This window comes from Anomaloglossus baeobatrachus, chromosome 4 (assembly GCF_048569485.1).
Source record: "Anomaloglossus baeobatrachus isolate aAnoBae1 chromosome 4, aAnoBae1.hap1, whole genome shotgun sequence".
NCBI classification, from domain to species: domain Eukaryota; kingdom Metazoa; phylum Chordata; class Amphibia; order Anura; family Aromobatidae; genus Anomaloglossus; species Anomaloglossus baeobatrachus.
Window position 1 is genome coordinate 451836462 of NC_134356.1, and position 27823 is coordinate 451864284.

The 27823-nt window shown below is 52.0% G+C and overlaps 1 protein-coding gene across 3 annotated transcripts; it reads left to right on the forward strand.

Annotated features, from left to right (window-relative positions):
• The first annotated feature begins 2061 nt into the window (after positions 1-2061).
• LOC142303832 (uncharacterized) lies at positions 2062-27823 on the forward strand. 3 transcript variants are annotated; one of them, XM_075345607.1, is made up of 2 exons: positions 2062-2272; positions 15032-27823. In XM_075345607.1, exon 2 carries the CDS (start codon positions 17051-17053, stop codon positions 18098-18100), a length of 1050 nt encoding a protein of 349 aa, XP_075201722.1. In that variant the 5' UTR covers positions 2062-2272; positions 15032-17050; the 3' UTR covers positions 18101-27823. The 3 variants fall into 3 exon arrangements, with proteins under 3 accessions (XP_075201722.1, XP_075201720.1, XP_075201721.1); XM_075345605.1 differs by lacking the exon at positions 2062-2272 and adding an exon at positions 2860-3614; XM_075345606.1 differs by lacking the exon at positions 2062-2272 and adding an exon at positions 2860-3246.

A 27823-nucleotide genomic window follows, 5' to 3' on the forward strand; every position in this document is an offset into this window, starting at 1 on the left:
ATAGTCAGAATGACAGCACACCTTCCTCTTGGAAAAACTGCCAACCTCCCCAACCCGACTACTACCACCGATTGGAAGCGCTACCCCACAATGCCCAACCAGAAAACCAACTGGACCCGCTGCATCCGAGTACCGCAGCTACGTTCCATCAGGCACTACCTTACCCAGCCACAATCCGCGGCCACTAAATCGCCGTAAGAAAAAACCTCCTACACCATCAGATCGTCATTGATCTCCTTCGTGACCACACACAAATGATCCGATGGCTGCACCCTTGGCGCAGCCATCGCCAGCCGTCCAGCAGACACGCCCCCCAGCGGCGTAACTCTGCACCCGTGGTTCGACCGCCCCTGCAAAGACTGCACCGCCTGAAACCGCACCGTCTTAGCTGACCTAACTGCCTCTATCGCAGCCCATAGGACCACACCATTACCCACGAATCCTACCTCTCTGACCATAACATCAAACTTTATCCCCCACAAACTGTATCACTGGCGTTGGACCCTCAGTCTTCGCCTGCGCCAACAGGCCCAAAAGAGTATCCACCACCATCTGCAATGAAACAAACAACCTCAACGAATCATCAACCCGCCAACCCGATGTAAAGAGAATGAACCTATAATGAATAAGAGGTGTAAGCTGGGACACACCACGCACAAACCACTCCACAAAGAAATAACCGCCCCCAACGGAACATAAAATGGGACAAAACCCATTAGCCCCCACCGATCAGCATAATAATAACTCCCCTCCCCACCGCAGCACCAGAACTGCTAGCTAGCAGGGTGGACCAGTAACAACCTAAATGCCGCCTCCAAATCCACCTTTGCCATCAATGCTCCACGGCTCACCGCCTTTACCAAATCCCACCCTCTGTCCAACGACACATAATAAACCGCCGACAATTCTGGAGCCAAGCAGGCATACACCGATGACTCCTCCAGATAAGATACGTTTTGAACAAGCCGAAATATATACATCTATATACAGCTCATTTCCGGCACTACCCACCAACAGAGAAACCCAATCATGACAAGGAGGGCCCCGAATGGCCCACCCATCCTGCCCAAAGCCACGTCCTGACCCCTCTTTCCACTGACAACCACCAGGTGTCCCCTCGCCCAGCACAAACTTCCAATAAGGAGGCAAAGATCCACCAATATAAATAGAAAGACGCAGAATTACTATGTTCCTTACCACAACCCAACACGTATGCTTAAGACAACCGTCCGCGCCAAATCTGCACCACCCATCATTCTATTCCCCCCAAAAAACCCTCATCGACCGTGTCGCCGGGGTTCCACGCCCCGAACAGCCAACTACCCCCCAAAAGGGGGGGGGCTGACTAGGAGCCGCCATCCACTGCAGCCATAAGGATGTGCCCGTATGCTCCTACCGCATACTGGCACGCAACACCTTCCCTTGCTGAAATTACACGGCGTACTGAAGCCAGACTAAACCGCCATATGACCTAAACAAGCCACCCCAAATGGATCCATATAACCGAACCATGCCGAACCAATTACCCAATTCCTTCCCCCGATACCCTTGCCAAAAACGCAAATGCCCGCAGCCACGTTGCAAATGTACGAGGGGTGAGCCTCCACCGGCGCTCCCCTCCCTCTACTTATCCTTCCTGGAATCACTTGGCTTAACCTAATCCAGGTGAAACTGTTCCAGGGGGAGCAGCGAAACTATTGCTACACGTTCCCCCATTCAAATCTTATCCCTCACATCCTCCAGCAAGTGAGCCCCCCCCCAGCGGGCCTTTGAAGCACCCATAACTCTCACACTTGACCACTGTCAGCCCAATGCACCACCTCATCCCCCTCTTCGCTCCTCACCACTCACTCTGTCACAGCCCTTGCCGCCTCTGCCCGAAAATGCTCCCCTGCCGCCTCATGCGCCCTCACTCTGCCTGCCGCACCTGCGCCTATTACCCACCGTTCCCGTCCATGCCGCCGGCGGTGCATGCGCACTCTCCACAACCGTATACACCACTGCAGTAAACCCCATACCTTGTCAAAACACAAACCCACTTGGCGCTGCCGTGTCCGCAGCCGCCCCCCCCACCAACTGCGCCCCAACCCTGCCGAATCCACGGCCGTCTCACCCGACCGCGACCCGGCGTATCCCGGAATAAAAGTCACGCCATCCAGACGTCTGATTCTTCCGTCGCTGCTTCCTCCTCCTCCTCGCTGGAGCCGACCGCCTCTGGCTCATGTAATGCAGACGCCGCCGAAGCGCTGCCACCACCACGGCCGTCCTCCTGGTACGCCGCGTGGGCACCATCCTCCAAGCTCCATCTTCTGTCCCGCGGCGACAACCCCGGAAACCATCCTGACCCACGGGCTGCCACCGCGGGCCTCATCTTCTGGCCCGACCCCCCCTGCTGCCTGCAAGGACAGGGGGTACCTGTGGCCCGACCTGCTGCCAGCAGACTCCCATCCAGAGCCGCCAGCCTCCTGCCCACCTGGGCCCAGAAGGCATCCGTCCGCCGGGTCCTCGCCCCCCTGGGGGAGACCGCCGCTGCCGGGAGCTGCACGCCTGCTCTGGGTGACCAGGCGGGGACCGCAGGGTCCCCGCCGTCACCCCCACGTACCGACGCCTCCCGGGCATCCGTCGCACCAGGCTCGCCTGCCCTGGTGCCGGACCCCTTGCTGGCTGCAGCCCCCCGGCCACCCCCCCTCCACCCACGGGGGAAGGGGGGTAACGCTGGCCTCCGTCCTCGCCGGGCGCTCTCCTGGCCAGGAGCCGCCGCATCCAGCCCTCCTGGGCCCCATGAAAGCCTCTGTCCGCTGGGCCCTCCCCCTCCTGGGGGAGACCGCCGCGGCCGGGAGCTGCAACCTGATCTGGGTGACCAAGCAGAAACCGCAGGGCCCCTGCCGTCACCCCCACTCACCGACGCCTCCTGGGCACCCGTCGCCCCAGGCCCGCCTGCCCTGGTGCCGGACCCACCACTGGCTGCAGCTCCGCGGCCCCCCCCACCGTCCGCGAGGGGTAAAGCTGGCCTCTGTCACCGCCGGGCACTCTCCCCGTCCGGGAGCCGCCGCATCCAGCAATCCAGGCCGCGGCTCGGACCGGAAATAGGCCGCAGACAAGCCACGCCCCCCTCCCGGCTGCCGCGGCCCGGACGGAGATTCCTCCCGCGGCCGGAGCAGCAGCTGAGTACTGCCCTGCCCACGTCCTACCGCGGAGGGTCCCCGAAGGGGCTCTCACATCTCCTCCTCGCTCCCCCCGCACACGGCAAGTACCTGAGATATGAGGGAGGGGGGACGCCGCCCGCAGCTGACAGGGGAGCGAGGGGAAAGTGCCAACAGGTTAACCCCCAGCAGCCAAGGCGTGGGACCGCGCTGCCAGGGGCCCGTGCACTGCCATGATGAATTCGCTGGTCCCGGGTAGCAGCCATCCTGTCGCACGTCCGGATCGTTCCATATCCGGAAGTCTGGTGATGTGAGGGGCTGGGGAACCTCCATTATGACGTCCTTGTACAGATCTTTGTGTCCTTCTAAATACTCCCACTCCTCCATGGAGAAATAGAAGGTGACGTCCTGACACCTTATAGGAACCTCTCCAGTCAGATCGTTCCATATCCGGAAGTCAAGAGAGAGGGGGTAAGTCAAAGTCCTTTACTTACACCCCTCAACTGTCCCACCTCTTCCTCCAGGGAACTCCTCCTACCCACCAATCCCTCTATTCTGCCTTATAAACAAACCATTCCTGTTTCCATTAACCCCATCACTCCTTCCCTTCCCTCTAGTCATGTCGCCCCTCCACCCTATGGGTTCCATGGCTTTCTGGTTTGATCTGTCTGTGAAATTTCTTCTTATATCCTGAGGACAGACTCCAGACAGATGCACAAACTTGTGCTTTCCCTTGTTAGAAAACTATTTTTGTTTAGCACGCTTTGTCCCACACCAGTCGTCTAAGTGATCTCAGAAATATGGATCCTCTGTGCGGTCCTGTTTTCAGATTGTCACAATTGTATCAAAGCAATAGCATATTTTGATAATCTCTTTCATATGGAAGATCTATGAGTGTTTGGAATATTCGTGCTTTGTCTAATTGTTGCGAAAATGTACAACTACTCTTATCCAACAAGTCAGGTATACTCGTATAAAATTTGTCAATCAAAGGCTCGCATCTTTGCCGTGGCTTAATCCAGCGTCGCTCATTTCGTGATGCAGAAGTGAGCAACACCAGACAACCCCTTAAGATTTGGGTCAAGAATGTATTTTCTCGATCTGAGAAAAACGGTCCAATTATGCTGATCCGACTCTGATCCAATTGTTTTTTTTTCTAATGTGGAGAATAATACGGTAATAAAAAATGTCTCCATTCTGCCATCTGAGTGCAGTCCAATTTACTTTACTGATCCATACATTTGAAAGGACAAGTGCGATCCGATTTGTATAGGCAAATAGTGCATGGTGCAATTTTTTTCCTTGGACCACTCAGTCTGAGTAAAAATTCTAACATGAGCACAGCCCCATAGAATAACATTGGTCCAAGTATTGTTGGATGTTTTGTCGAGTCACACTCCGACCGAAAATACTACCGTATCGTCTGCACGAGCTGGTACTATAAGTCCATGCAGGACTTTTGCAAACTATACATGTGTACAGCCCTGGTGTTGGTCGGGGTGCTCGGATCCGGGATCGTGGCGGACACTTTGATCCGTGAAAGGGGGTATTTACAGGGGATAAGTTCGTGACTCCACCTGTGGGTTGCGGTAATGGGAGTACCGCCGCTGCTGTATGGAGTACCGGTGCAGATGGAGTTAAGCAGCCTGATGTTAGTCCCTCTATAGGTAGGGATGGCCCCAGGCTCAGGTGTGTTGATGATTATTTGGGAGAGCAGGGTGCAAGGGACCAGGGTACTCACTGTGGATAGTCGTGGTGCTAGATGAGGATTATAAAGGAGACACACACGCTGCAGGTAAACCAAATTCTCTGTGTTGCTGCGGGAAGCCCGTCCAAGTACCCGTTACCCAGTCCCACCGGTGTCACATAGTAATCCGGAGCCTGCCTCCGTGCACAGTTTCATGTCTGTGTGGGTCCCTCTAGCCTGAAACTCTTCAGTTTTTAAGTGAAGATGTGCTCCCAAGGGCTGGCACTTGGGACTTTAATGGGTTGCTTTCTCTGGAAAACCCTGTTCCCCACGGTGTACTGATGCCCTCAGTCTCTGAGCTCTCTGGGAAGGTCCCTGAAGGTCCCCTTCCTCTGCAGGTCAATTGCCAGGACATTGAATCGACTCCTGACCTAGGGTCCTGTACCCCGTCGTGCTCAGTACCGGTCAGTTCTTTTGGGCTTTCTGGTGCTGACAGTCCTCTTAGACTATGTCCGTCACACCCTTTTCCAATGTCACTGCCACCAGTCCCCAACTCCTCTGGTCCCGGACTACTGTCTGCGACCCAACCACGGTCGTTCTAGCTCCCCGGGAGCTAACACTCCCAAGCTCCTCTCGCCTTGAGGGCTCTCACTCGACTCCTTTCTTCCCTCCCACCAGTCTGCCTGACCCCTAGGTAGGTGGCCCTTTTCCAGCTAGACCAACCCACTGGTGTGACTTACAGGTCATGATGTGAGGGGTTGATTGGGATTTGAGGTGCTGATGGAGGTGTAACCGGTTTCTGGGACCTTGGAACCAGGGGGGGGGGGTAGGTCCTGTATCCTGAGGGAACAAGATGCAGTTCCCTGTAGCACCCTGATGTATTCAGGGGCGCTACACATGATTTGTGAATATAGGTTTCCCCCGCTTCTCTTTTAGGCAACTTGTATCAATTTTAGCAACAAATGTAGAGTCATACAGTAATCTAATTATACAGTGGCTAAAACTGAATTGATCTGATACACGCAAACTAGAAAATAATTAAAAAAACGTTTAGTGAAAAATTAAAAATCAAATTCTTTGTAAAATCTCATATTGCAATATGGCTCATATAATTTACATAAGGAAGAAAAAAGTAGACTATTACTATAAGCAGAATAATAGAAATAAAGAATTAAAAGAAATGTATTTCAGTAACAGAACAAATCTAGCCAAAGCAGTAAATTATCACTCTGGATTCAATTTATCAAAGTTTATATACTAGTTTTACAAAGTGGGTGAGACAGTTAGCTAAGTGAATAGGTCTGAACTAGATTTATGTATTGCAACTTTTTAAAAAGTTGCACAAAAAGAAAAAAATGACAAATCTTACTAAAATAATGGGAGTAACATATAAATGGACGTAAATGTTAGAATTAATATATAACTTTATTTATCAAACTATTAAGTTCATATTTTCTCCTTAATTATTCTTTTTTCTGCTGCTCACATCATTTTTTTACTTTTTTAGATGGGTGAGCTTATCACAAGGGAATTGGCGTAAATTATAGTATAAATTTTATTTATTTATTTTTTTTGCACACAGAATAGAAGGCATGTACCTAATTTATTATTGGGAGTTAGCCTAATAATGAACATTTTACTCTCGAGGGCTTCTAATTAAAGCTCAAATTCAGCATTATGTTTGTCTTATTTCAGTGCTGGAGTGGTGCTTTAAATGTAAGTCTCCTGTCCCCAGTCTTATACTCAAATGCCACCAACTTCAGCTGTTTCCAGCATCGCTCAGGTCGGTCTCTGGCAATTTGTCACCTGCTGGCTGCTCCAGTGTTTCACGGAGAGCGCTGGAGGTAACAAATCAATGCAACTCTATGAGAGCCTTCTTGTAGCTCTCATAGAGTTGCATTGAGCACTTGTGACGTAACATCTGACTTCCAGCCAGTCAGAAGTCATAATCAAAAGATGGCACATTGGGACCAGAGCGACGTCAGTAAAAGGATAAAGCCACTGATGGGTTAGTATAAAAAAGGGGGTAGGGGACTTAGATTTAAAACATCTCTCCAGCACTGAAAAAAATGTTTTAAGGTTGCTTTAAGAGTTGTAGACGCCAACTTATCCTCCCCCGGCCATCCACGTATGCTGCTTTCTTTCCCTTTGGGCCCAGTATATGCCACACAGGGTTCCCGGGAGTGCACCTAAGATGCGCATGCGCACACCAGTCCTTCTCTTCCAATTAATGCCTCTGAGCCCCCATTAGGGGAGGTGCCTGCGCAACGCTTCTAGTTAGTTAGTCAGTGTTCCAATCTCTTACCTAGCTAGTTGTCCTATGCTTCTGCCTTGTTATCCCTTTATCTGTCTCAAGTGCCTGCTGTACCTGCCTTCCTATACCTATCTGTCCCTGCTGTACTCACCATTCCTATCTGTACCCACCTATCCAGTCTGCCTCAGTCATCCTGCCTGTGCCCAAGTCGATCACCTGTCCTGGAGGTCAGCTGCTGGTGTCCACCTTGCAGTGGGCACTTTGTTAAACCCCTCCCTCTAAGGGGTAAGCCAAGGTCCCCCTGGTGGTCCAGTGGGTCCACTATCCCCGTTGCCGCCTCTACGTCGGCTGTGAGCATTACAAGGATCCTTTAAAGCCAGCTTTAAAAATGGCATTGTTAATATAGTCCTCCCTCTGAATTTTACTTTAAATGATATTGTCCTCCTAAATTGTGTTGTTAAATGTTTCTCCCATTTGTCATGTGCGTGCATACAGTCCTGCAAAAGCAAGTTTGTTTAGTTAATAAGTTAATGAACTACGGAGTGTCCTTGCAGATAGACAACTTGATTAGGGAATTTCAGTAGGATAGCGTGCGGAGTTGGGGTGGTGAGGAGAGTGTAAACGTGGCAAACCTTCACCTACTAAATATAGAATATTAGAATAAAAGACTCAAGCAGAAATGTTTTAAAACTGTAAATGCTGTTATTAGAATGATTATATGAGTCGTAGGTTAAAATCTAGTAAATATGACGGGTGTGAGGAGGGTGCACATTAAATTCCTACAGGTGTTTCATAAAAATGATTTCTCTTAAAGAGATTGTTCGGCATTATGGTATAGTTCACTTAAGGCCCCGTCACACACAGATGAATCTTTGGCAGATCTGTGGTTGCAGTGAAATCATGGACATATTGTTCCATTTGTACACAGCCACAAACCTGGCACTGATTGTCCACAATTTCACTGCAACCACAGATCTGCTGCAGATTTATCTGTGTGTGTGACAGGGCCTTTACCCTTAGCATATGTCATCAATCAGTGGGGTACACAACCAGCACCCCAAGTGATCAGCTATTTTTACTTTCGATGCCACGTGGAAAAGAGTGTAATGTCAGTGTGACACAGTGTACATTGTAATGTCAGCTCCATTCACTGCGAAGTGGACATTGCCAAGAACTGCAGTTCAGCTCCTATACAATATCAGATTGAGTGTTGGACTCCAGGCCTGGCCTGATATTCTGCCCGACCAGGCAGATTCCCGTGGGGCCAGGGCAGTCTGTGGGCCTGCTGCTGCAGCAGATGAGGTAGAGCAATGGAAGCAGTCTGATTTTTCTTTTTATTACTAACAGAGGACTCAACCCAGCCCAATGGCAGAATATGACAGGTAGCTGTAATTAATGGGAGGCATAACAGCCAATCTCCCCAATTTGTCGGCATCAAAGGGAGCTTTTAGCTTTTAGTAGGACCATCACTGTGTGCAAGAACTAGAGGAAGGAGTCCAGAAGGAGGAGCCAAAGGCTGAGTGTGCCTACTTACTTCCTGGACAGTACTAATTGTTAAACGGCTTAGGCTGCTTTCACACTACGTTTTTTTAACATCCGTCATGAACGTTTTTTTAACGCAAAAGCGAATCCAGTGCAAATGCGTTTTCATTTCAATGCATTTGTAATGGACTCGCGTTAACATGCGTTCACCTGCGTTTGCGTGCATTATAGTGAGGATCCAGCGACTTGCAGTTTTTTAACATTTTTCAAAAACGCTACTTGTAGCGTTTTTGAGCTGCGTCCAAATACTGCAAATTGCTGGATCCTGACTATACTGCACGCAAACGCAGGTGAACGCTGGCATGCTGATAGACAGGATCCTGCTTGCTCTACTGAGCATGCCCAGAAAGCAGCCTCGCGTGATCAGTCCCTCTCTCTCCTCCCTCTCTCACCCTCTCCCTCCACCCTCTCATTCCTCCCTCTCTCTCTCTGTCTCTCCCCCTCCCTCTCCTGTCTCTCTCTCCCACCTGAGAGCTGCGGACATTCGTAACCAAGGTAAATATCGGGTAACCACTTCTCTTAGTTACCCGATGTTTACGTTGGTTACGTGTACAGACGCTCGTAACCAAGATAAATATCGGGTATCCAAGCAAGTTACCCGATGTTTACCTTGGTTACAACCTCCACAGTTGTAAGAAGCCGGCTCCCAGTCTGGCACGTTTAGTTCCCCTCACTCCCGATCACATGACTCCAATGCCCGCCAATAAAACATCCAGTGACAGGATCCTGCAAAATAACAAATGCGTTAGCATGCGTTTTTTGCTGTAAAAGCAGGATCCGCTTTTACAGCAAAACAACGTTCATGACGCTTGTTAAAAAAACGTAGTGTGAAAGCAGCCTTACACATGCATATTATTATGACTTTGCACATCCTGCCCGTCAGCAGGTGAGAAAGTAAAATTGTAAGTTTTGTTGGCCACATTAATCAGAGCAGTAATAAAAAGAGACAGCCAGTCAGAGATTATGAGCGGTGATTTACTGACTGTGGTTCTGCAGCTCTGAGCTTTCTGGTACAGTGTCATGTTTCTTTTCCACACACAGCTCCAATCAGTGAGCATCGAACTTCAACCACACAGTCTCAAAATCATTGATTCCAGTAGCGAACTGGGGGGCAAGGGTGCACTTGCCTCTGGCTCCTCATTCTTAAAGGGTTTGTCAGAAGACTAAACTAATTTTCAATCAAATTCCTGGGTATTTGATAGGGTAATCTAAACTAATTTATAATATGGTTATATAAAAAAAATTCCCTACAGTTCACTAACTACTTTTTTTATTGCTATTGATTTTTTTTCCTACTTTCTTGTCTATGACACTTTGCTTGTCATCCCTATGCATGCTGGGCTATTTCAAACAAAGCATCATTAGGAGGCCTCACCTTTGTACCCTCCCTGAAACAAAGTGTCATCAGTGATGCTCATTGCAGAGGCTGGGCTGGTCTTTGTGCATTGTCATTGTCTGATCTGACAATGACAATGACAGTGTGCTCTGTGCTGACGGCAATATAGCAGAGCAGACAGTCAGGGTGCATTATCAGAGCAGCGTTCCGAGATCAGAGCTGCCCTCACAAGTGATGTCACTTGGGGGGGCTATGCTGATCTCTGAACACCAACAGGTACTCTGTGTATAAAAGGCATTATACTGTATATAAGGGACCAATAAAATGTGTATAGGGAACAGCTTTGTATGGCTCGTTATCATACAGTGTGAGGGGCATTATACCATGCATAGGAAGCTGGAGTCACATCATACAGTGTAGGGGGCATTATACTGTGGTTAAGAGTTTTTTTGGGTATTATTATGTGTATAGGGGGATTTGGGGACATTGAAATGTGTGAGGACTATGGTTTGGACATTATACTGTGCGTTTGAGGGCTTTGTTTGTTTTTTTTTACTTTGTGACGACTACTGTGGTGGCCATCAAACATTGTATATGAGGTGGGTTATTATACTGTGTATAGAGGGACTTTTGGGGCATTATACTTTGTGAAGAGTACTGTTGGGCCATCATACATTGTGGGCGTATTATACTGTTTATAGGGGCTTTGGGGGCATTATACTGCATTCAATGATATACAGGTGACATAATCCAAGGCCAGCAAATCAAACACTAAGGAATCTGGAAAATCAGGCAGGTCCTGTTCATGGCCTGTAAGTATGTGTCGCGGGCGGAGGGGACGCGCTCGCCATGCTCGGGTCCGGGGCTTTTGCTGCTGCTGTTCGGTGGCTCGAGCGGTGGGCCGGACCCGGGGACTCGAGCAGCGCTCCTCACCCGTGAGTGAAAAGGGGATGGTTTGTTTGGGGAGAGAGTTCGTGACGCCACCCATGGGACGTGGTGATGATGGCACCACCGCTGCTGGTAACGGGGATCCTGGGAGAGATGGTAGGGAGCAGCTAGGATGTTGTCACCTCCGTGGGTAGGGGGGTTGGTGATCCCGGGGCCCGGTGGTGTAACGGGGAGGCTGGATGGCTGGGGTGCAGGGTTGCGGGGACAGCACGGTGCGCTGCCGGACGGCACTGGTGTACTCACTCAGACAATCACTGACAGAGTCTCTGGTAAACCAAAACGGCCGGATGGACGGGTCCCGCAGCTGGCTGCAGTGTTGTTGTGCTCTCCCCGGACGGCTGATGGTGGCTGTCTTTCCCTGCACCTGTTAGAAATGTAAAACCACAAAATAATAGAAGTTTGAGGTAGGATGACCAGAAAACCACATAAACTAAACCTCAAAATAAATATCTTTATTAATAGTATTGATTTAAAATATAGACACCATATGTCTTCCAGACAACAATAAACAAATACAAAGTGAGTGAAGCTTAGTTGAAAAATAGAAAGGCGTGAGAGAATGAGTAATAGATCAGTGAAAGGTATCGGGTTTCAAAGAACCTAGGCTATATCCCTACATAACCCTTCCTACCAGCGGAGGGTGTCATAATGTTTAGGACCCCCCCCCGCTCCAGATGGCTGGCCCTCACTCTCCCTATTTTCTACTGGCTTGTGTCCACCACCAACAACCAGGTGCAGAGTGTGTATTTAGACAAACTACATGTAATACACAATAGCGTTAAATGTAGGTTTTTTCACTGAATAAATATTCAATCCGAAAACTTGATATTTGTTAGAAGGGAGCGACAGGGTCTGCCACGCAGGCTCCTGCAGCTCCTCCCGACGCGTTTCCCCCCCTTCTAACGCAATGAAAGGGGGTTCATCAGGGGTACTAAGTAGAAGACACTTAAAAAATGGTTAAAGCCAGTGACTCAATAAGTCTTCTGTCCAGGATAGGTGCGACAAGTATTACTGTATCCTTTTTCACAAGATCCCCTATTATTCCATCCGGATAAACGGACTTATAAGAGGGGTTATGTCTTTGGACTTACTGATTTCTCCTCAGTGGACCATGGCCCAGCGGATGTGTATTGGTCTCCAATTTACGTGAAAAGAGAACCCTTTGCAACCAATGTGTCAAGGTAGGGGTTGTTCCAGCCTAATACCTGGAGAATTTTCACCACAAGGTTCCTGATTGTTCCTTGGTGAGCAGGGGTTCAACGGATGTATTATATTCTCCAATTTACATGAAGAGAGAATCCTTTGATTCTCAGCAATAAATGATAGACCACCGATAAAAGGGAGAAACGAATATATGCCCAAGACACCGACATCACTAGGATACAGGCAATATACTGGATTTCCAGCCTCACTCCCTGCGTTTCAGATGTGTATCGGCACTCGGGACCCGGATAGGGTCTTTGCAGGTGGAGTGGTCTAGAGGACTTCTTTGGGCATATATTCGTTTCTCCCTTTTATCGGTGGTCTATCATTTATTGCTGATTGCAGCAGGTTACTACATAGGTGTTCCTCGGATGGTATCTTTTCTTTTGCAGGAGCCGTGTGGTGAAAATTCTCCAGGGATCAGGCTGGAACAACTCCGACCCTGACATATTGGTGTCAAAGGATTCTCTCTTCATGTAAATTGGAGAATATAATACATCCGTTGAACCCCTGCTCACCAAGGAACAATCAGGAACCTTGTGGTGAAAATTCTCCAGGTATTAGGCTGGAACAACCCCTACCTTGACACATTGGTTGCAAAGGGTTCTCTTTTCACGTAAATTGGAGACCAATACACATCCGCTGGGCCATGGTCTACTGAGGAGAAATCAGTAAGTCCAAAGACATAACCCCTCTTATAAGTCCGTTTATCCGGATGGAATAATAGGGGATCTTGTGAAAAAGGATACAGTAATACTTGTCGCACCTATCCTGGTTAGAAGACTTATTGAGTCACTGGCTTTAACCATTTTTTAAGTGTCTTCTACTTAGTACCCCTGATGAACCCCGTTTCATTGCGTTAGAAGGGGGGGAAACGCGTCGGGAGGAGCTGCAGGAGCCTGTGTGGCAGACCCTGTCGCTCCCTTCTAACAAATATCAAGTTTTCGGATTGAATATTTATTCAGTGAAAAAACCTACATTTAACGCTATTGTGTATTACATGTAGTTTGTCTAAATACACACTCTGCACCTGGTTGTTGGTGGTGGACACAAGCCAGTAGAAAATAGGGAGAGTGAGGGCCAGCCATCTGGAGCGGGGGGGGGGGGTCCTAAACATTATGACACCCTCCGCTGGTAGGAAGGGTTATGTAGGGATATAGCCTAGGTTCTTTGAAACCCGATACCTTTCACTGATCTATTACTCATTCTCTCACGCCTTTCTATTTTTCAACTAAGCTTCACTCACTTTGTATTTGTTTATTGTTGTCTGGAAGACATATGGTGTCTATATTTTAAATCAATACTATTAATAAAGATATTTACCTGTTAGAAATGTTCTGACTCCTGTGGTTGCCCACCGGTAGTCCGCTCCCCGGCGTATAGGTGTCGTAGGAGCCTGTTTTGTCCGCAGGCGCTGGCCCTTGGATCTCTAGCCTGTGGCGGTGGCTGTATATCCTCACGGTTTGGACTGTTGCCTTCTGTCGGGTCTTAGTTGTTGGGGAACCCCTGGGGTTCCTGTCACACTCGGATTTGACTATTGACGGCGGCTCCAAGCCTAGTCGGGGTCCGATGGCCCTGCCTGTGTGCATAGCTTCACTCCGTTCCCCGGTTTGGTACCGGCGGGCCAACGCCTTACGGCTTTGCAGAGTTCCACCAACTCCTGCAGACGGCCACCACCGTCTGCCAACCTTGCTGTCAGTGCCTGGGCTCCTACCCAGGCACACACAGACGTTTTACTCCTCTCACTTTCACCTCCTAAACTGATCTCACTGTTTTCCCGCCTCCAGGCCTGTGAACTCCTCGGTGGGTGGGGCCAACCGCCTGGCTCCGCCCCACCTGGTGTGGACATCAGACCCTGGAGGGAGGCAACAAGGGTTTTTGTCTGACTGTTGTAACTGTCTAGGGTGAGGGGGGTGTATGTTGTTATGTATGTGACTACCTGGCTAGTCCAGGGCGTCACATATGCATCTGGACTGGTGCTGTGTGAAGCGATCTGCTCATCTATATACTCTGACTGGCCTGCCTACTGGAGTATTATCCAACAATGAGCCAGGATTTAAATGCATAACATACAAGTTATTCTAAATCTTTTCCATAAAACTATAACAATGTTTAGTATCTCCTGCTTTATAATAGGCTAACAGGTTTTCTTTGTTTTCTTTAAAGGAAACTTATCATGTGTAAAAACAGACATTCAGATATGGGGTTAATTTGCAGGTTAATATTATTTGAGACCTGCCCTGCACATTGAACCCAGCTGCCAGGAGGAAATTAACTTTATTCCTTCCCGGAAGCATTTCGGGTTTCAGTCACGAGGGAGGAACTGGTGAGGGATCAGTCACCGCTTTGTGAATCTAGAGCGACAGCTGTAACCCCACCCTGCGCACTGACTGACAGCCTTCTCTATTACTGAGCAGCTGTCAGTCAGTGCAGGGGAGTGCGGTTACAGCTGCCGCACTCTATACACAAAGTAGTGACTGTGTAACGCCTGGTCCCACCAGACCCCGGGGGGGAGATCTCCCTCACATCTGCCCAGTCCCAGCATGGCTGCCACGTGCACTCCTGGTCCCAGTCCCAGGCAGCGAAGGCCTTCCTCTTACCGGTCCCATGCTCTGCAGACGCTCCTCCTACTCCCAGGCCTGCTGCAGCCTCTTCCTGGCTCCCATCCTCACACAGAATTGCAGTAAGTGACTTTAGGCTGCGCGCGAGGCCACGCCCCCTTTCTTAAAGTGGTATGCCCCGTTTTCTGGAAGTGACCTCAGAGGTCACCTGTTACCTAATAGGTATTTAGGTTCACCTCCCCCGGCAGCAGGCGCCCGAGCAACACTTCTACTTGAGCTCTGCTAGTGTGCAGGCCCCTTTGTACTTCTGTTACCTGTTTGTTATCTGCCTGTTACTAATACTCTATCTCACCGTAGTGCCGTCTGTACCTTCCGGCCATACCCACAGTGGACGTCACCAGCCATACCCGCAGTGGACGTCACCAGCCATACCCGCAGTGGACGTCACCAGCCATACCCGCAGTGGACGTCACCGGCCATACCCGCAGTGAACATCTCCGGTACCACACCCGTGTTCTGCCTGCTGCAGACGTCGTACCCGAGCTACGCCTGGTCGTACAGAGACTCCTACCACCGGTTCCTGGCTGCCGTGCATTTAGGCCTTCTGGGGAGGCGCCGCACAATCGCTGTACAGGGGTTCGCTGTTGTTTGCCTTCTCAGGGGAGTCCGGTGCACGGTCCAGTGGGCCCACCTCCGGACGCTCGCCGCTCCCCGGTGAGCGTAACAGAATGAACCTGAACTGGTGCCTCTCCCATGACTGCAACTCTGAAGGATTCATTGTGCAGGCACCGGGCAGGTTTCAAACACTATTAACCTGCAGATTAATCCCATAGTTAAAGGCCTTTGAAATGTAGATCATTAAAAATTGGAGCTACAGGAAAAAAAATACACTCATTTATTACATATAATTATTTTGTAGCACAATCATTTTCAGGGCATCCCTCTTGACAGAATTATGAAGAGGTTTTAACCACTCTATGTTCTCTTCCCTCTGTAGGGACAAGAACCTATAGTGGCTAAAAGCCTACTCCCACCACCACCCAATGTCCTGAGACTCCTGACAAGAAACAGATAAAGATGAGATTTCTTCTGCAGTTTCTAACAGTGCAAGTGTGGCGCCCCAGGACCTGGTCGCCACAACGGCATTGGCCCTCCAAAGGGTTAATGCTGAGCCTGGAGGTAATTGGGAGGTCTATTGGCCAGTAAGTTCAACATCCAACGCAGTTTCTCCCTCAGGCCAGCAGGGGGAGCTCTGAACCTGGAGTTCCAGGGAGCATTCGTTAAGTCCGACCTGAGGGAGGAGTTAGTGGTCAGTCTGTAGAGAGAAAGCAGAGAAAGCAGACGCAGAGTAGTGCTGTCCTGCAGACTGGGGCCTGGAGCTGGAATAGCTTGGCCAAGTGAAGCAGGAAGAGCAGAGAGGCACAGAAGAGACTCGGACATCAGAGTCTGTGGCCACCAGGGCCTAAAATACTCCCTGGTAGCCGAATCCGAAGGGCAGGAGAGCTGCAAGCACCTGGCCCATAAACAGCCTGAAGGTACAGCTGCAAAACCAGGGCCCGGTGTGGACTCCAGCAGAGAAGCACCAGAGAGGGCCTGCGCAGCCTACCACACAGGGAGAGGGACGTACCACCGGTCCCAGCAGCAAGAGGGCCATTGCTAAACCAGAGAGCAGGGTCCTATAATAGTAAAGAAAGAACAGGAGTAGGCCTCATACTCATCTGGCCAAAAAGATACCTCAGTTACTTCCAGGCCGGCCGGAGCCCTCTACCACCTGTGACAGTCTCCCAGGACTAAACTGTTGCCAAGTAAAAGAGGAGAAGGTAAAGAGACTACTGTTTGTGCCTGTTTCTTTCACTGCCTGTCGGCCCTGCACCGTATTATTCACACAACATCACACCATAGACGCTCACGAGCACCAACTGCTCATACAGCAGCGGCGGCTTAATAGCCGCAAACCACAGGTGGCGTCACGAAAATACAAACTTTAATCAACCCCAATGAAGCCATATTAATTGACCCCACCAGGGTACGGAGTCGGGCCCAGCCACCACTGACTACCCCCGGACTAGTCCGGCCCGGCACCGGGTGTCCCATAGCCCTGGGGTGGGCGAGTCAATTTTGGCGTCACGAACAGGATTTCGTGCCCGGTCCCACCGGGTACTGTGCGCCTGCAGAAACTGTGCTTAAAAGACTGTGTTACTGTTTGAAAACTGCCGCCGCCATTAGCCTCGCTGAGCGCAGGAAGAAGGGGGGCGTGCCCGAAAAAGAGCGCGAAGGGAGCGCACCATCAGAGCAGAGCGTCGTTAACCCCACGCGACCCAGAAGGGAATTTGAAAAGAAAGCGGAGCCTGGTAAGGTCCACTAAGGGGGAGGAAGATGTCTGATTCAGAGGGAGAACAGGTGGCTGTGATAGCTCAAGACGCAGCAGCACCGGCCAATGTAATCCCAGTCGCCGTCGCCCCAGCCCCCGCTGTAGCGCCGGAAATGCCGATCACAATGCCGTACATTCCAGGAGCAGAATGGCTGCCGCAGTACTCCGGGGAGTCACATACCCTGAGCGACTTCAGAGAAAGGCTGCACAGCTTGTTTAGAGTGTATCCTCTGACTGAGAGCCAGAAGGTGGGCATATTAATGGGGCAGCTAACCGGCGCGGCCCAGCATGAAGTGAAGTCCTGGCCTGGCACAGATAAAGGGACAGCGACCCAGATACTGGCTAAGTTAAAGAGTACTTTTGACACCCGCACCGCAGCAGAAATAAAAATGAGATTCTTTGGGTGCAAACAACGGGCCACAGACAGCATACGGGACTATGCCTTAAACTTGCAGGAGGCCCTGAGAGCAATTAAACAGGTGGACCCAGAGAGTGTACGTGAAGAAGACAAGCTCCTAACTGAGCAGTTCATAGAAGGGCTCCTGTCAGACGCCCACAGGACACAGCTGCGTATCATGGTCCTGCAGAACCCTGCTCTGGACTTTGCAAAGTTTAAGGACCAGGCCATCCGAGTACTGAGAGAATCTACACCGAATGACACAGTACCCCTCCGGCCTCTTGCTATCACGTACCCAGGGGTGGTGCCTGCAACACGAGCCGCTGCAGGGGCTGAGGCGCAGACCTTGGATAAAGATCCCACTGCAGAGCTCAGACAGCAGGTCCAAGAGCTGACCAAGACAGTGGCTGCCCTCGCAAAAACAGTGCAGTCCCTACAAGTGACCCCATCACCTGCAAGAATCGAGTTGGCCTCCAGTCCAGATGACGTCCCGTGGATGCGGCAAAGGAGGATTCCGCCGACCCGAGGAAAAGACACAGACCGGTATGATTCAACTGGACAACCGATCTGCCGCCGCTGCAGCCAGGCGGGCCACATTGCAAGACACTGTCCTTTAAATGGGCCAAGCCTGGGGCCAGGAGCCAACCCCCAGGTGTAAGGAAGCCCGGCTCAACCCCCAGCCGCAGCAAGTATGTGGGAGGACGACCGATCCGTCCTATTGTGCTGGATGGGATCCCTTTGAATGCTCTCCTGGATACGGGGTCCCAGGTAACAACCATCCCTTATAAATTGTACAAAAGATATTGGGCTGATTCAGACATTGACCATGGCCCAGATGATGATTTAACAATTGTGGCCAGTAATGGTCAGCCCTTGCCTCAAATTGGGTATAAGGAAGTACCCATTAAAGTGGGGCGGGTAGAATTGCCATGTCAGGGGATGATAATTGTAGATATTGATCGCAAAGAATCTAACCCACTGCTAACCATTGGTACAAATGTGATGGAAAATTGTCTTGCCGAAGTGATAATTTTGTTGCAGCAGGCGTCTGAAAGTGCCAGCTCCGGGCAGCAGCGTGCCCTACAGAGGGAGATCAGAGCCCTGATGAGGAGGCAGCAGGTAGAGCTGGCCGGAGGAGAAATTGGCAGTGTAAGGGTAAGTGACCCTCTCCCCATTGCAATCCCCCCAAAAAGTGAAATGTTGATATGGTGTCGGGCAGCAATAGGCCTCAAGGGTCAAGATTACCAGGCCCTGGTGGACCCTGTGTATTCAGAAAATAGGCCTGGAGTCCTGATAGCCAGGGAAGTAGCAGACGTCCGCAAGGGAAGCGTGCCCGTCCGCGTCCTGAATTGTGGGGAGGAGGAAGCCAAATTGCCCCGGTACGCCACTGTAGCAAAACTGTACACTGTCAGTAACAATACCATCAAAGCAGTGGAACCCTTGATCCCGTCCGACCAGGCGGAAGACAATGGCTCCAAGGGACAGCTGGAAGACTGGTGCCAAAAATTACATGTGGGTACCGACTCCACCCCCTCACACCAAAAGCATGGGGTTTACCGGGTGGTACAGGAGTACGAGTCTTCAGCAAACACCCCCTAGATTTTGGGCAGGTAAAAGGGGTTAAACATCAAATCCCCACGGGTGATCATCATCCCATTAAAGAGAGATACCGCCCTGTACCCCCAGCACAGTATCAGCGTGCCAAAGAAATGTTACGGGAAATGAAGGAGGCTGGGGTTATCAGAGATAGTTGTAGCCCCTGGGCAGCTCCACTAGTACTCGTAAAGAAAAAAGATGGTACAATGAGAATGTGCGTAGATTACAGACAAATTAACCGCATTACACATAAAGATGCTTATCCACTACCCAGAATAGAAGAGTCACTAACAGCCTTAAAATCAGCTAATTATTTCTCCACCCTGGATCTCACCAGTGGGTATTGGCAGGTTCCCGTGGCAGAGGCGGACAAGGAGAAGACTGCATTCACGACACCAATGGGTCTCTGCGAGTTCAATTGTATGCCGTTCGGGCTCTGCAACGCCCCACGGTCATTTCAGAGATTGATGGAGTGCTGCTTGGGCCATCACAACTTTGAAACCGTGCTATTGTACCTGGATGACGTCATAGTCTACTAAAAGACCTACGAAGACCACCTGAGGCACTTAGCAGAAGTGTTTGAGTCCTTGTCGGAGTATGGCCTGAAGATAAAGCCGTCCAAATGTCACCTCTTGAAGCCAAAGGTACAGTACCTGGGTCATGTGGTCAGCGCAGAAGGTGTGGCACCTGATCCAGAGAGAGTCACAGTAATCAAGGACTGGCCGAGACCCACCACGGTAAAGGAGGTGCGGCAGTTCCTTGGGCTGGTGGGCTACTACCGAAGGTTCATTGATGGTTTCACCAAGATAGCGGCGCCTCTTCAAGATCTCCCGGTGGGCCAGCCAAAGAAGGCTAAGAAGCAAAGCCCTCCATTTGAAAGGAAGCCAAATAGAAACGTCTTTTGTCCGGCTAAAAGGGGCTCTCACGGGAGAAGAAATTCTGGCCTACCCTGACTACAGCCAGCCGTTTGTACTGTACACAGACGCCAGCAACGTGGGACTGGGAGCAGTTCTGTCCCAGGTGCAGGGAGGCAGAGAGAAGGTGATAGCTTACGCCAGTAGGAAGCTTCATCCCACAGAAAGGAATCAAGAAAACTACAGTTCCTTCAAGCTGGAGTTCCTTGCTATTGTTTGGGCAGTGACTGAACACTTCAAGCACTATCTGGCGTCGGCCAAGTTCACCATCTTCACGGACAACAATCCGTTGACACATCTGGCAACAGCCAAGCTAGGTGCGTTGGAGCAGCGATGGATGGCCCGGCTGTCTAACTTTGACTTTACCATCAAGTACCGGGCTGGCAAGAAGAATAACAATGCTGATGCGCTGTCCAGAATGCCTCATTTACCCGAGTCTGGAGAAGACCTGGATGAACTCGAAGAGATAGAGTTACCGGCTTTCCATCACCAAGGTGTTTCCCAGTGTGAGCATGCTGTAGGAAAGAAGTGCTCGAGCCAGCACGAGGTCTCGGTCAACCCATTACTTCACCATAATTGGGAAGAGACACAGAACGGTGACCCAGCCGTGTGATTGGTCAAAGAAAAGCTAGCACAAGCTGAGACCCATCTCGGTCCAGACGCTCCACAAGAAGCCCAGCAGCTGTGGAAGGAGAGAGGATGACTGTTCACCTACCAAGGCAAGCTATGCAAGAGATATGTCAACTGGCGAACGAATGAACTCATCTGGCAGATAGTGGTCCCACAGAGGGATGCTCCAATGGTCCTAGCAGCTTACCATGATAAAGCAGGACACTTCGGGTGGAAGAAGTTGGAGACCCTACTCCGCGATCGGTTCTACTGGGTGCACATGAGAAAGACAGTCGAGAAGTGGTGCCGAGACTGTGGTCCGTGTAACCTGAGGCGGAAGGATGATGCCAGCCAGAGGTCTCCCCTACAGCCAATTGTCACGAAGCAGCCCCTAGAGTTGGTGGCCCTGGACCACGTGACGTTAACACCAAGCCGGTCAGGCTATGTGTACGCCCTCACCATTGTGGACCATTACTCTTGTTTCCTGGTAGTAGTGCCTGTGATAGACCAGACAGCCAGAACAGCAGCTAGAGCATTTCAGGCATACTTTTGTCGACCTCACGGTTATACCGAAAGGGTACTGACTGACCAAGGTCCTGCATTCGATGTAGAGTGTTCCAAGAGTTCTGTAACATGTACGGCTGTAGGAAAATCAGAACAACACCGTACCACCCCCAAACCAATGGATTGTGCGAGAAGATGAACCATGTGGTTATTGATATGCTCAAGACTCTACCTCTGGAAGAAAGAAACCAATGGCCAGAGAAGTTACCAGATCTGGTAGACCTGTATAACCATATCCCAGTAAACTCGACCAACTGCAGCCCTGCTTACTTGATGCGAGCAAGACCTGGCAAGTTACCTGTAGACTTTGAGATGGGAACTGTGTCACCTGAAGCGGTTCAAGAGATAGAAGATTGGGATACAGAGCGACAACAGCAGGACCGCAAAGTCCAGGAATGCGTAGAAAAGAGCCTGTCCCAAGCAAGAACGAAACAAGAACAGAACTATAATCAAACAGCCCCAGCAACTCCCGTAGCACCTGGAGAACATGTCCTCAAGAAAAAGCGGAGGGCGCATAAATTAGATGATTAGTGGGAGAATGAACCCTACACCATTATTCCCTCCAACTTTGACAATAGTAAAGTATGTCTCATAAGCAAAGATGAAGGCAGGACCTATCAAGCAGTTTCTAGAGACCGCCTGAAAGCATGCCCTGAACAGTGCAAAATCCAAAAGGGAGTAGAGGAAGTACAAGAAAGTCCCCAAATTCAAGAAAAAGAGGAAGAGATGATCCAAACAATCCTTGGAAAATTCCCCAAAACTTGGACCCGAATAAATAATGCTATAGTGGTACCAGTCTTGATGTTCCCGCAGTTGGTCGAGCCAGAAACAGAAGAGGTTCCAGATCCACCTAAGGAACTGTCCGCCCCAACACAAGATGACACGCCAGCAGTGGAACAGGAGGATCAACCCCCTGTCAGTGGTGAACCTGTCGTACCCTTGGCGACTCTCAGACCATGTAGGCAATCATCACGCATACCTATCAGGATTAGGCCTACCCGTAGCACTGAGGTAGCAGACACTCCAAGCAGTCAGGGACAAACGCCAGGGCTGCGCAGGTCCCAACGTAGCACTCGGGGACAGCCCCCTCCAAGGTATAGAGAGTAAAAAGAAAAGTACCTATTAGAATGTATATAGTTATTTAAAATGTTGTGTATAAAATGCTTTTTATTTAAATGATTGAGTATATGGACAACTGGGTCACTGGACTATGAGTGGCCAACACTTTAATTGTTCATAGTTAGCACCAGTGTGCTCAGCACCCCTGAAGAAAAACCCGTCCGGCGTGCATAGAGTGGGGTCATCAATGCTCTGACGCACGCCCAGAGCCTACGTTGGGGGTTTTATCGCGGCGGGTCCCCCATGGAGCAGTGTATTGGACACCCGGCAGGGAGCCACACTAGACTCTTATATAGTTTTATTTAAGTTTGTAACGTTTAATTTATGCGGCTCCCATAAAGGGATGAAATGTTAACATGTTATATTTTATTTTTGTTTCTTCAGTCCGGGAGTACTGAGTTTAACTAAGGGGGAGTGTGGCGCCCCAGGACCTGGTCGCCACAATGGCATTGCCCCTCCAAAGGGTTAATGCTGAGCCTGGAGGTAATTGGGAGGTCTATTGGCCAGTAAGTTCAACATCCAACGCAGTTTCTCCCTCAGGCCAGCAGGGGGAGCTCTGAACCTGGAGTTCCAGGGAGCATTCCTTAAGTCTGACCTGAGGGAGGAGTTAGTGGTTAGTCTGTAGAGAGAAAGCAGAGAAAGGAGATGCAGAGTAGTGCTGTCCTGCAGACTGGGGCCTGGAGCTGGAATAGCTTGGCCCAGTGAAGCAGGAAGAGCAGAGAGGCACAGAAGAGACTCGGACATCAGAGTCTGTGGCCACCAGGGCCTAAAATACTCCCTGGTAGCCGAATCCGAAGGGCAGGAGAGCTGCAAGTGTCACGGGCGGGGAGGTGGGTGTCAGCACAGCGCTCACCCCTCTGCTCGAGTCTGGCTGCGGCTGCTCAGTGGTGGCTCGAGCGGTGGCCCGGATCCCGGGGGTTCTCGAGCGGCGCTCCTCACCCGTGAGTGAAAGGGGATTGGGTTTTGGGAGATAGACTATTGTCCGTGACGCCACCCACGGTTGTGGTGAGTTGTTGACACCATCGCTGCTCTGTATGGGGATCCCGGGAGTGATGGTGTAAGGCAGCAGGTTGTTGTGTTGCCCCTCCGTGGGTAGGGGTTGGTGATCCCGGGGCCCAGCGGTGAGGTGGGAGATGCAGGGCCTGGTGGGCGCAGGGACGCGGGGGCAGCGCTGTGCCTTGCGGCACTGTGGTACTCACTCAGCCTGAGACGGTGACACAGTTCTCGGTAAACCACACGGCTGGAAAGACGGTTCCCACGGACAGCTGCACTTGCTTTCCCCAGTAGGTGACGGTGATGTCCCTTTTCCTGCACCTAATGTTTCTGTGTTGGTAGCGATGGGTTCCCACCGGTAACCCGCTCCCCGGCTTCAAGCTGGACCGGAGGAGCTCTACTCTTTGCCCGCAGGCGCTGGCCCTCAGAAACTGGTGCCCTGGCGGTGGCGGTGTCTCTGCTTTAATGGTTGGGCTGTTGCCTTCAATCGGGACTTGGTTGTTTGGAGACAGTCGTCCCCTTCACTGACGGATTTGGCAAATTATAGCGGCTCCTAGCCTTGCCGGGATCCGAGAGGCCCCTGCCCTGGTGCTGACTGTCCTTTGTACACTGCTCCAGACCGCCGGGTCACCACCCGTCCGCAGTCCTTCCAGTAACCTCCGAGCAGTCACCCCTGCGGACAATCACCGCCGTCTGCTGACCTTGCTGTCTCCCGGCCCGGGGCACACACCCGGACCAACTTCAGGCTTTACTTCTGTCACTTTTCACTTTCTTTACACTTCACTGTTTACTCCTTCACTTAGCTCCTCACTCAAGCTCCCCCTGAGCTAAACTGCTGGTTCTTCCCGCCTCCAGGGCTGTGAACTCCTCGGTGGGCGGAGCCAACCGCCTGGCCCACCCCCTGGTGTGAACACCAACTCCTGGAGGAAGGCAACAAGGATTTTTGGGTTAGCTGATGTGCCTAGCTGGGGTGTAGGGTGTGGTGGTGTAATGACCTGTGACCCCTGGCTTGCCCAGGGCGTCACATTCCCCCTTAGCAAAATGCAGACCGTCCGCGGGCTGCCCGTCCAACACCGGTTTTATTTTTCTGAAAAATATATAAACAGTATAAAACAGTAACATATTTACATTTTTATTACTTCTTCCCATAACGGGAGGCACTTTACTTAAACGTTGCAAAACGGTTCACGATTACGGTTTCCGCTCTCTCCCACCCAAGCAACCTGGCCCTGATGCTGCCCCTAAAACCCAGGCAGCACCCCTTGACCCACAGTCCAGCACAAGTTACCCGAGCGGGATCTGTCCTTCCCCTCCAGAGGGTAGGCACCGGTTCCTATGGTGGCTGGGCCCCAGCCGGCTCTACTGGGGGCCCTCCCTCCAACCTGCCTCTCCGGAGGCGGCAATGCGGAAAACGGTAACGGTAAACAACTTATTTACAAGCCACTAACGTTTGTGGTTGCCCTGCAAGTTCACGGGCTTGTCCATGGAAAGTCCTCCATGCAACTTTTTAAACGGTCCCCACGGGGACAACGATGCCGGCAACGGCCGGTTTTCCCAATCACAGTGTAGAAAATCAGGTGAAGCTTCAATAATCATTTTCTCTTATCATTTTGCAAACTTTCGAACAACTTAGTGGTGGTCCCAACGGGGACTGCTGCAGCGGGCATCCGCTGCCCCTTACTCCGGATAATCGGCTTCAGCTTCATCCGAGGGAGGGGGCGCGGCGCTCACTCGGGACTCCTGGCTGCCCCTTAGTTTAGCGTCCAGCGCGAACCACCCCCTCTCCCCACAGTGCCGGGTGTACTGCACAATGTCGCCCGGCATTAGGTTACGGCCGGGATGCTCTTCAGGCAGGTGGGCATTCACATCCCGCCGGGCTACAAACACTTCGGCCTCCAGGCCCGGTTCAAAAATAAACCCATAGCCCCGACGGACATCAAACCGCCTCACCTGCCCCACGTACAGCGGGCCCCGGACACGGAACGTGGCCTGGCGGAGATTCTCCTTCTCCCTTATCGCTCAGGCCACCAGCTCGGCCTTCTTCCTCTCCCGTTCACCGATCTCCAGGCCCAGCGGTACCGGCTCCCTATCCCAATATGGCGCTGCTGAGAGCTCCGGCGCACGGGTCGGGCCCCGCGGGACCTCCTGGACGTTGCCCACTGTCAGGAATCTGGGCGGCAGGTCCCGCGGTGTCTTGGCCTTGGGCGCTGCCTTACAGCTACAACCCGGCGCCACCTCAGCCGAGGTGTGGGGGATGGGCACAGGGGCTTTCCGCTGCTGGGCCTTCAGCTCGGGGCGGGTCATGAGCTCCGACTCGGGGGACTTTTCAGGGGATGCCTCCGGTTCAGTATTTGGGGCCTTCCATGGCAACACCTCCGGTCGACTACGGGCTCCGGCTACAGGTCGGCCCGCCTGGGCGGGGACGCTGGGTATTGCTACCGGTTGCGGTGGTAGCAGGCCTAATGGCGGGGTCTCGGCCTCCGGGACGGGTGGCGAGGGAGGCAGCGGGGGGAGAGGGCTTGGACCGGGTCCCGCAGCCGCGATGACCGGCCCTTCCAGGGCATCGGGGCGTGGGTCACTCACCCTCCCTTCCTCCGCTTCCTCCTCGCGTCTCCGCATGGCTGCTATAACGTCCGCCATGTCGGTCTCCCACTCCTCCATGAGGAGCTGCATCTTGACCTGCAGCCGTTGGTAGAGCTGCGCGGTCCGGATCTCCACCCACGCCGCGGTTCCAGGCACGGGGGCTACGGTGTCGCGGGACGGCATCCACATGTTGCTGGCGGCCTTTCCCAGGAACTAGATGTCTGCAGAGTCCTGGCGTCCCTGCTTTTATAGCTGCTCTCACATGCAGCCAGCCGCCATCGCGTCCCCCTTATCTTCTCTCCGGCCCCTCCTCTATTGGGGCGGAGTTTTGGCCTTCGCGCCTCTGCTACTCGAGAAGACGCTCGAGCGGGAACTTTTCGCGCCAAAGATGGCGACTTCCGAAATTTTTCAGCCGGATACCTCCGGCGGTCACAAGGCGCACCTCTACCCAACGGCAGAGCGGTAAGATCCTGTTCGTGACGCCAAGTTGTCGCGGGCGGGGAGGAGGGTGTCAGCACAGCGCTCACCTCTCTGCTCGGGTCCGGCTGCGGCTGCTCAGTGGTGGCTCGAGCGGTGGGCCGGATCCTGGGGGTTCTCGAGCGGCGCTCCTCGCCCGTGAGTGAAAGGGGATTGGGTTTTGGGAGATAGACTATTGTCCGTGACGCCACCCACGGTTGTGGTGAGTTGTTGACACCACCGCTGCTCTGTATGGGGATCCCGGGAGTGATGGTGTAAAGCAGCAGGTTGTTGTGTTGCCCCTCCGTGGGTAGGGGTTGGTGAGCCCGGGGCCCAGCAGTGAGGTGGGAGATGCAGGGCCTGGTGGGTGCAGGGACGCGGGGGCAGCGCTGTGCCTTGCGGCACTGTGGTACTCACTCAGCCTGAGACGGTGACACAGTTCTCGGTAAACCACACGGCTGGAAAGACGGTTCCCACGGACGGCTGCACTTGATTTCCCCAGTAGGTGACGGTGATGTCCCTTTTCCTGCACCTAATGCTTCTGTGTTGGTAGCGATGGGTTCCCACCGGTAACCCGCTCCCCGGCTTCAAGCTGGACCGGAGGAGCTCTACTCTTTGCCCGCAGGCGCTGGCCCTCAGAAACTGGTGCCCAGGCGGTGGCGGTGTCTCTGCTTTAATGGTTGGGCTGTTGCCTTCAATCGGGACTTGGTTGTTTGGAGACAGTCGTCCCCTTCACTGACGGATTTGGCAAATTATGGCGACTCCTAGCCTTGCCGGGATCCGAGAGGCCCCTGCCCTGGTGCTGACTGTCCTTTGTACACTGCTCCAGACCGCCGGGTCACCACCCATCCGCGGTCCTTCCAGTAACCTCCGAGCAGTCACCCCTGCGGACAATCACCGCCGTCTGCTGACCTTGCTGTCTCCCGGCCCGGGGCACACACCCGGACCAACTTCAGGCTTTACTTCTGTCACTTTTCACTTTCTTTACACTTCACTGTTTACTCCTTCACTTAGCTCCTCACTCAAGCTCCCCCTGAGCTAAACTGCTGGTTCTTCCCGCCTCCAGGGCTGTGAACTCCTCGGTGGGCGGAGTCAACCGCATGGCCCACCCCCTGGTGTGAACACCAGCTCCTGGAGGAAGGCAACAAGGATTTTTGGGTTAGCTGATGTGCCTAGCTGGGGTGTAGGGTGTGGTGGTGTAATGACCTGTGACTCCTGGCTTGCCCAGGGCGTCACACAAGCACCTGGCCCATAAACAGCCCGAAGGTACAGCTGCATCACCAGGGCCCGGTGTGGACTCCAGCAGAGAAGCACCAGAGAGGGCCTGCGCAGTCTACCACACAGGGAGAGGGACGTACCACCGGTCCCAGCAGCAAGAGGGCCATTGCTAAACCAGAGAGCAGGGTCCTATAACAGTAAAGAAAGAACAGGAGTAGGCCTCATACTCATCTGGCCAAAAAGATACCTCAGTTACTTCCAGGCCGGCCGGAGCCCTTTACCACCTGTGACGGTCTCCCAGGACTAAACTGTTGCCAAGTAAAAGAGGA

Excerpts from the sequence above, each read along its gene's own strand:
- LOC142303832 (XM_075345607.1), top strand. The coding sequence starts at position 17,051 with ATGTCTGATTCAGAGGGAGAACAGGTGGCTGTGATAGCTCAAGACGCA.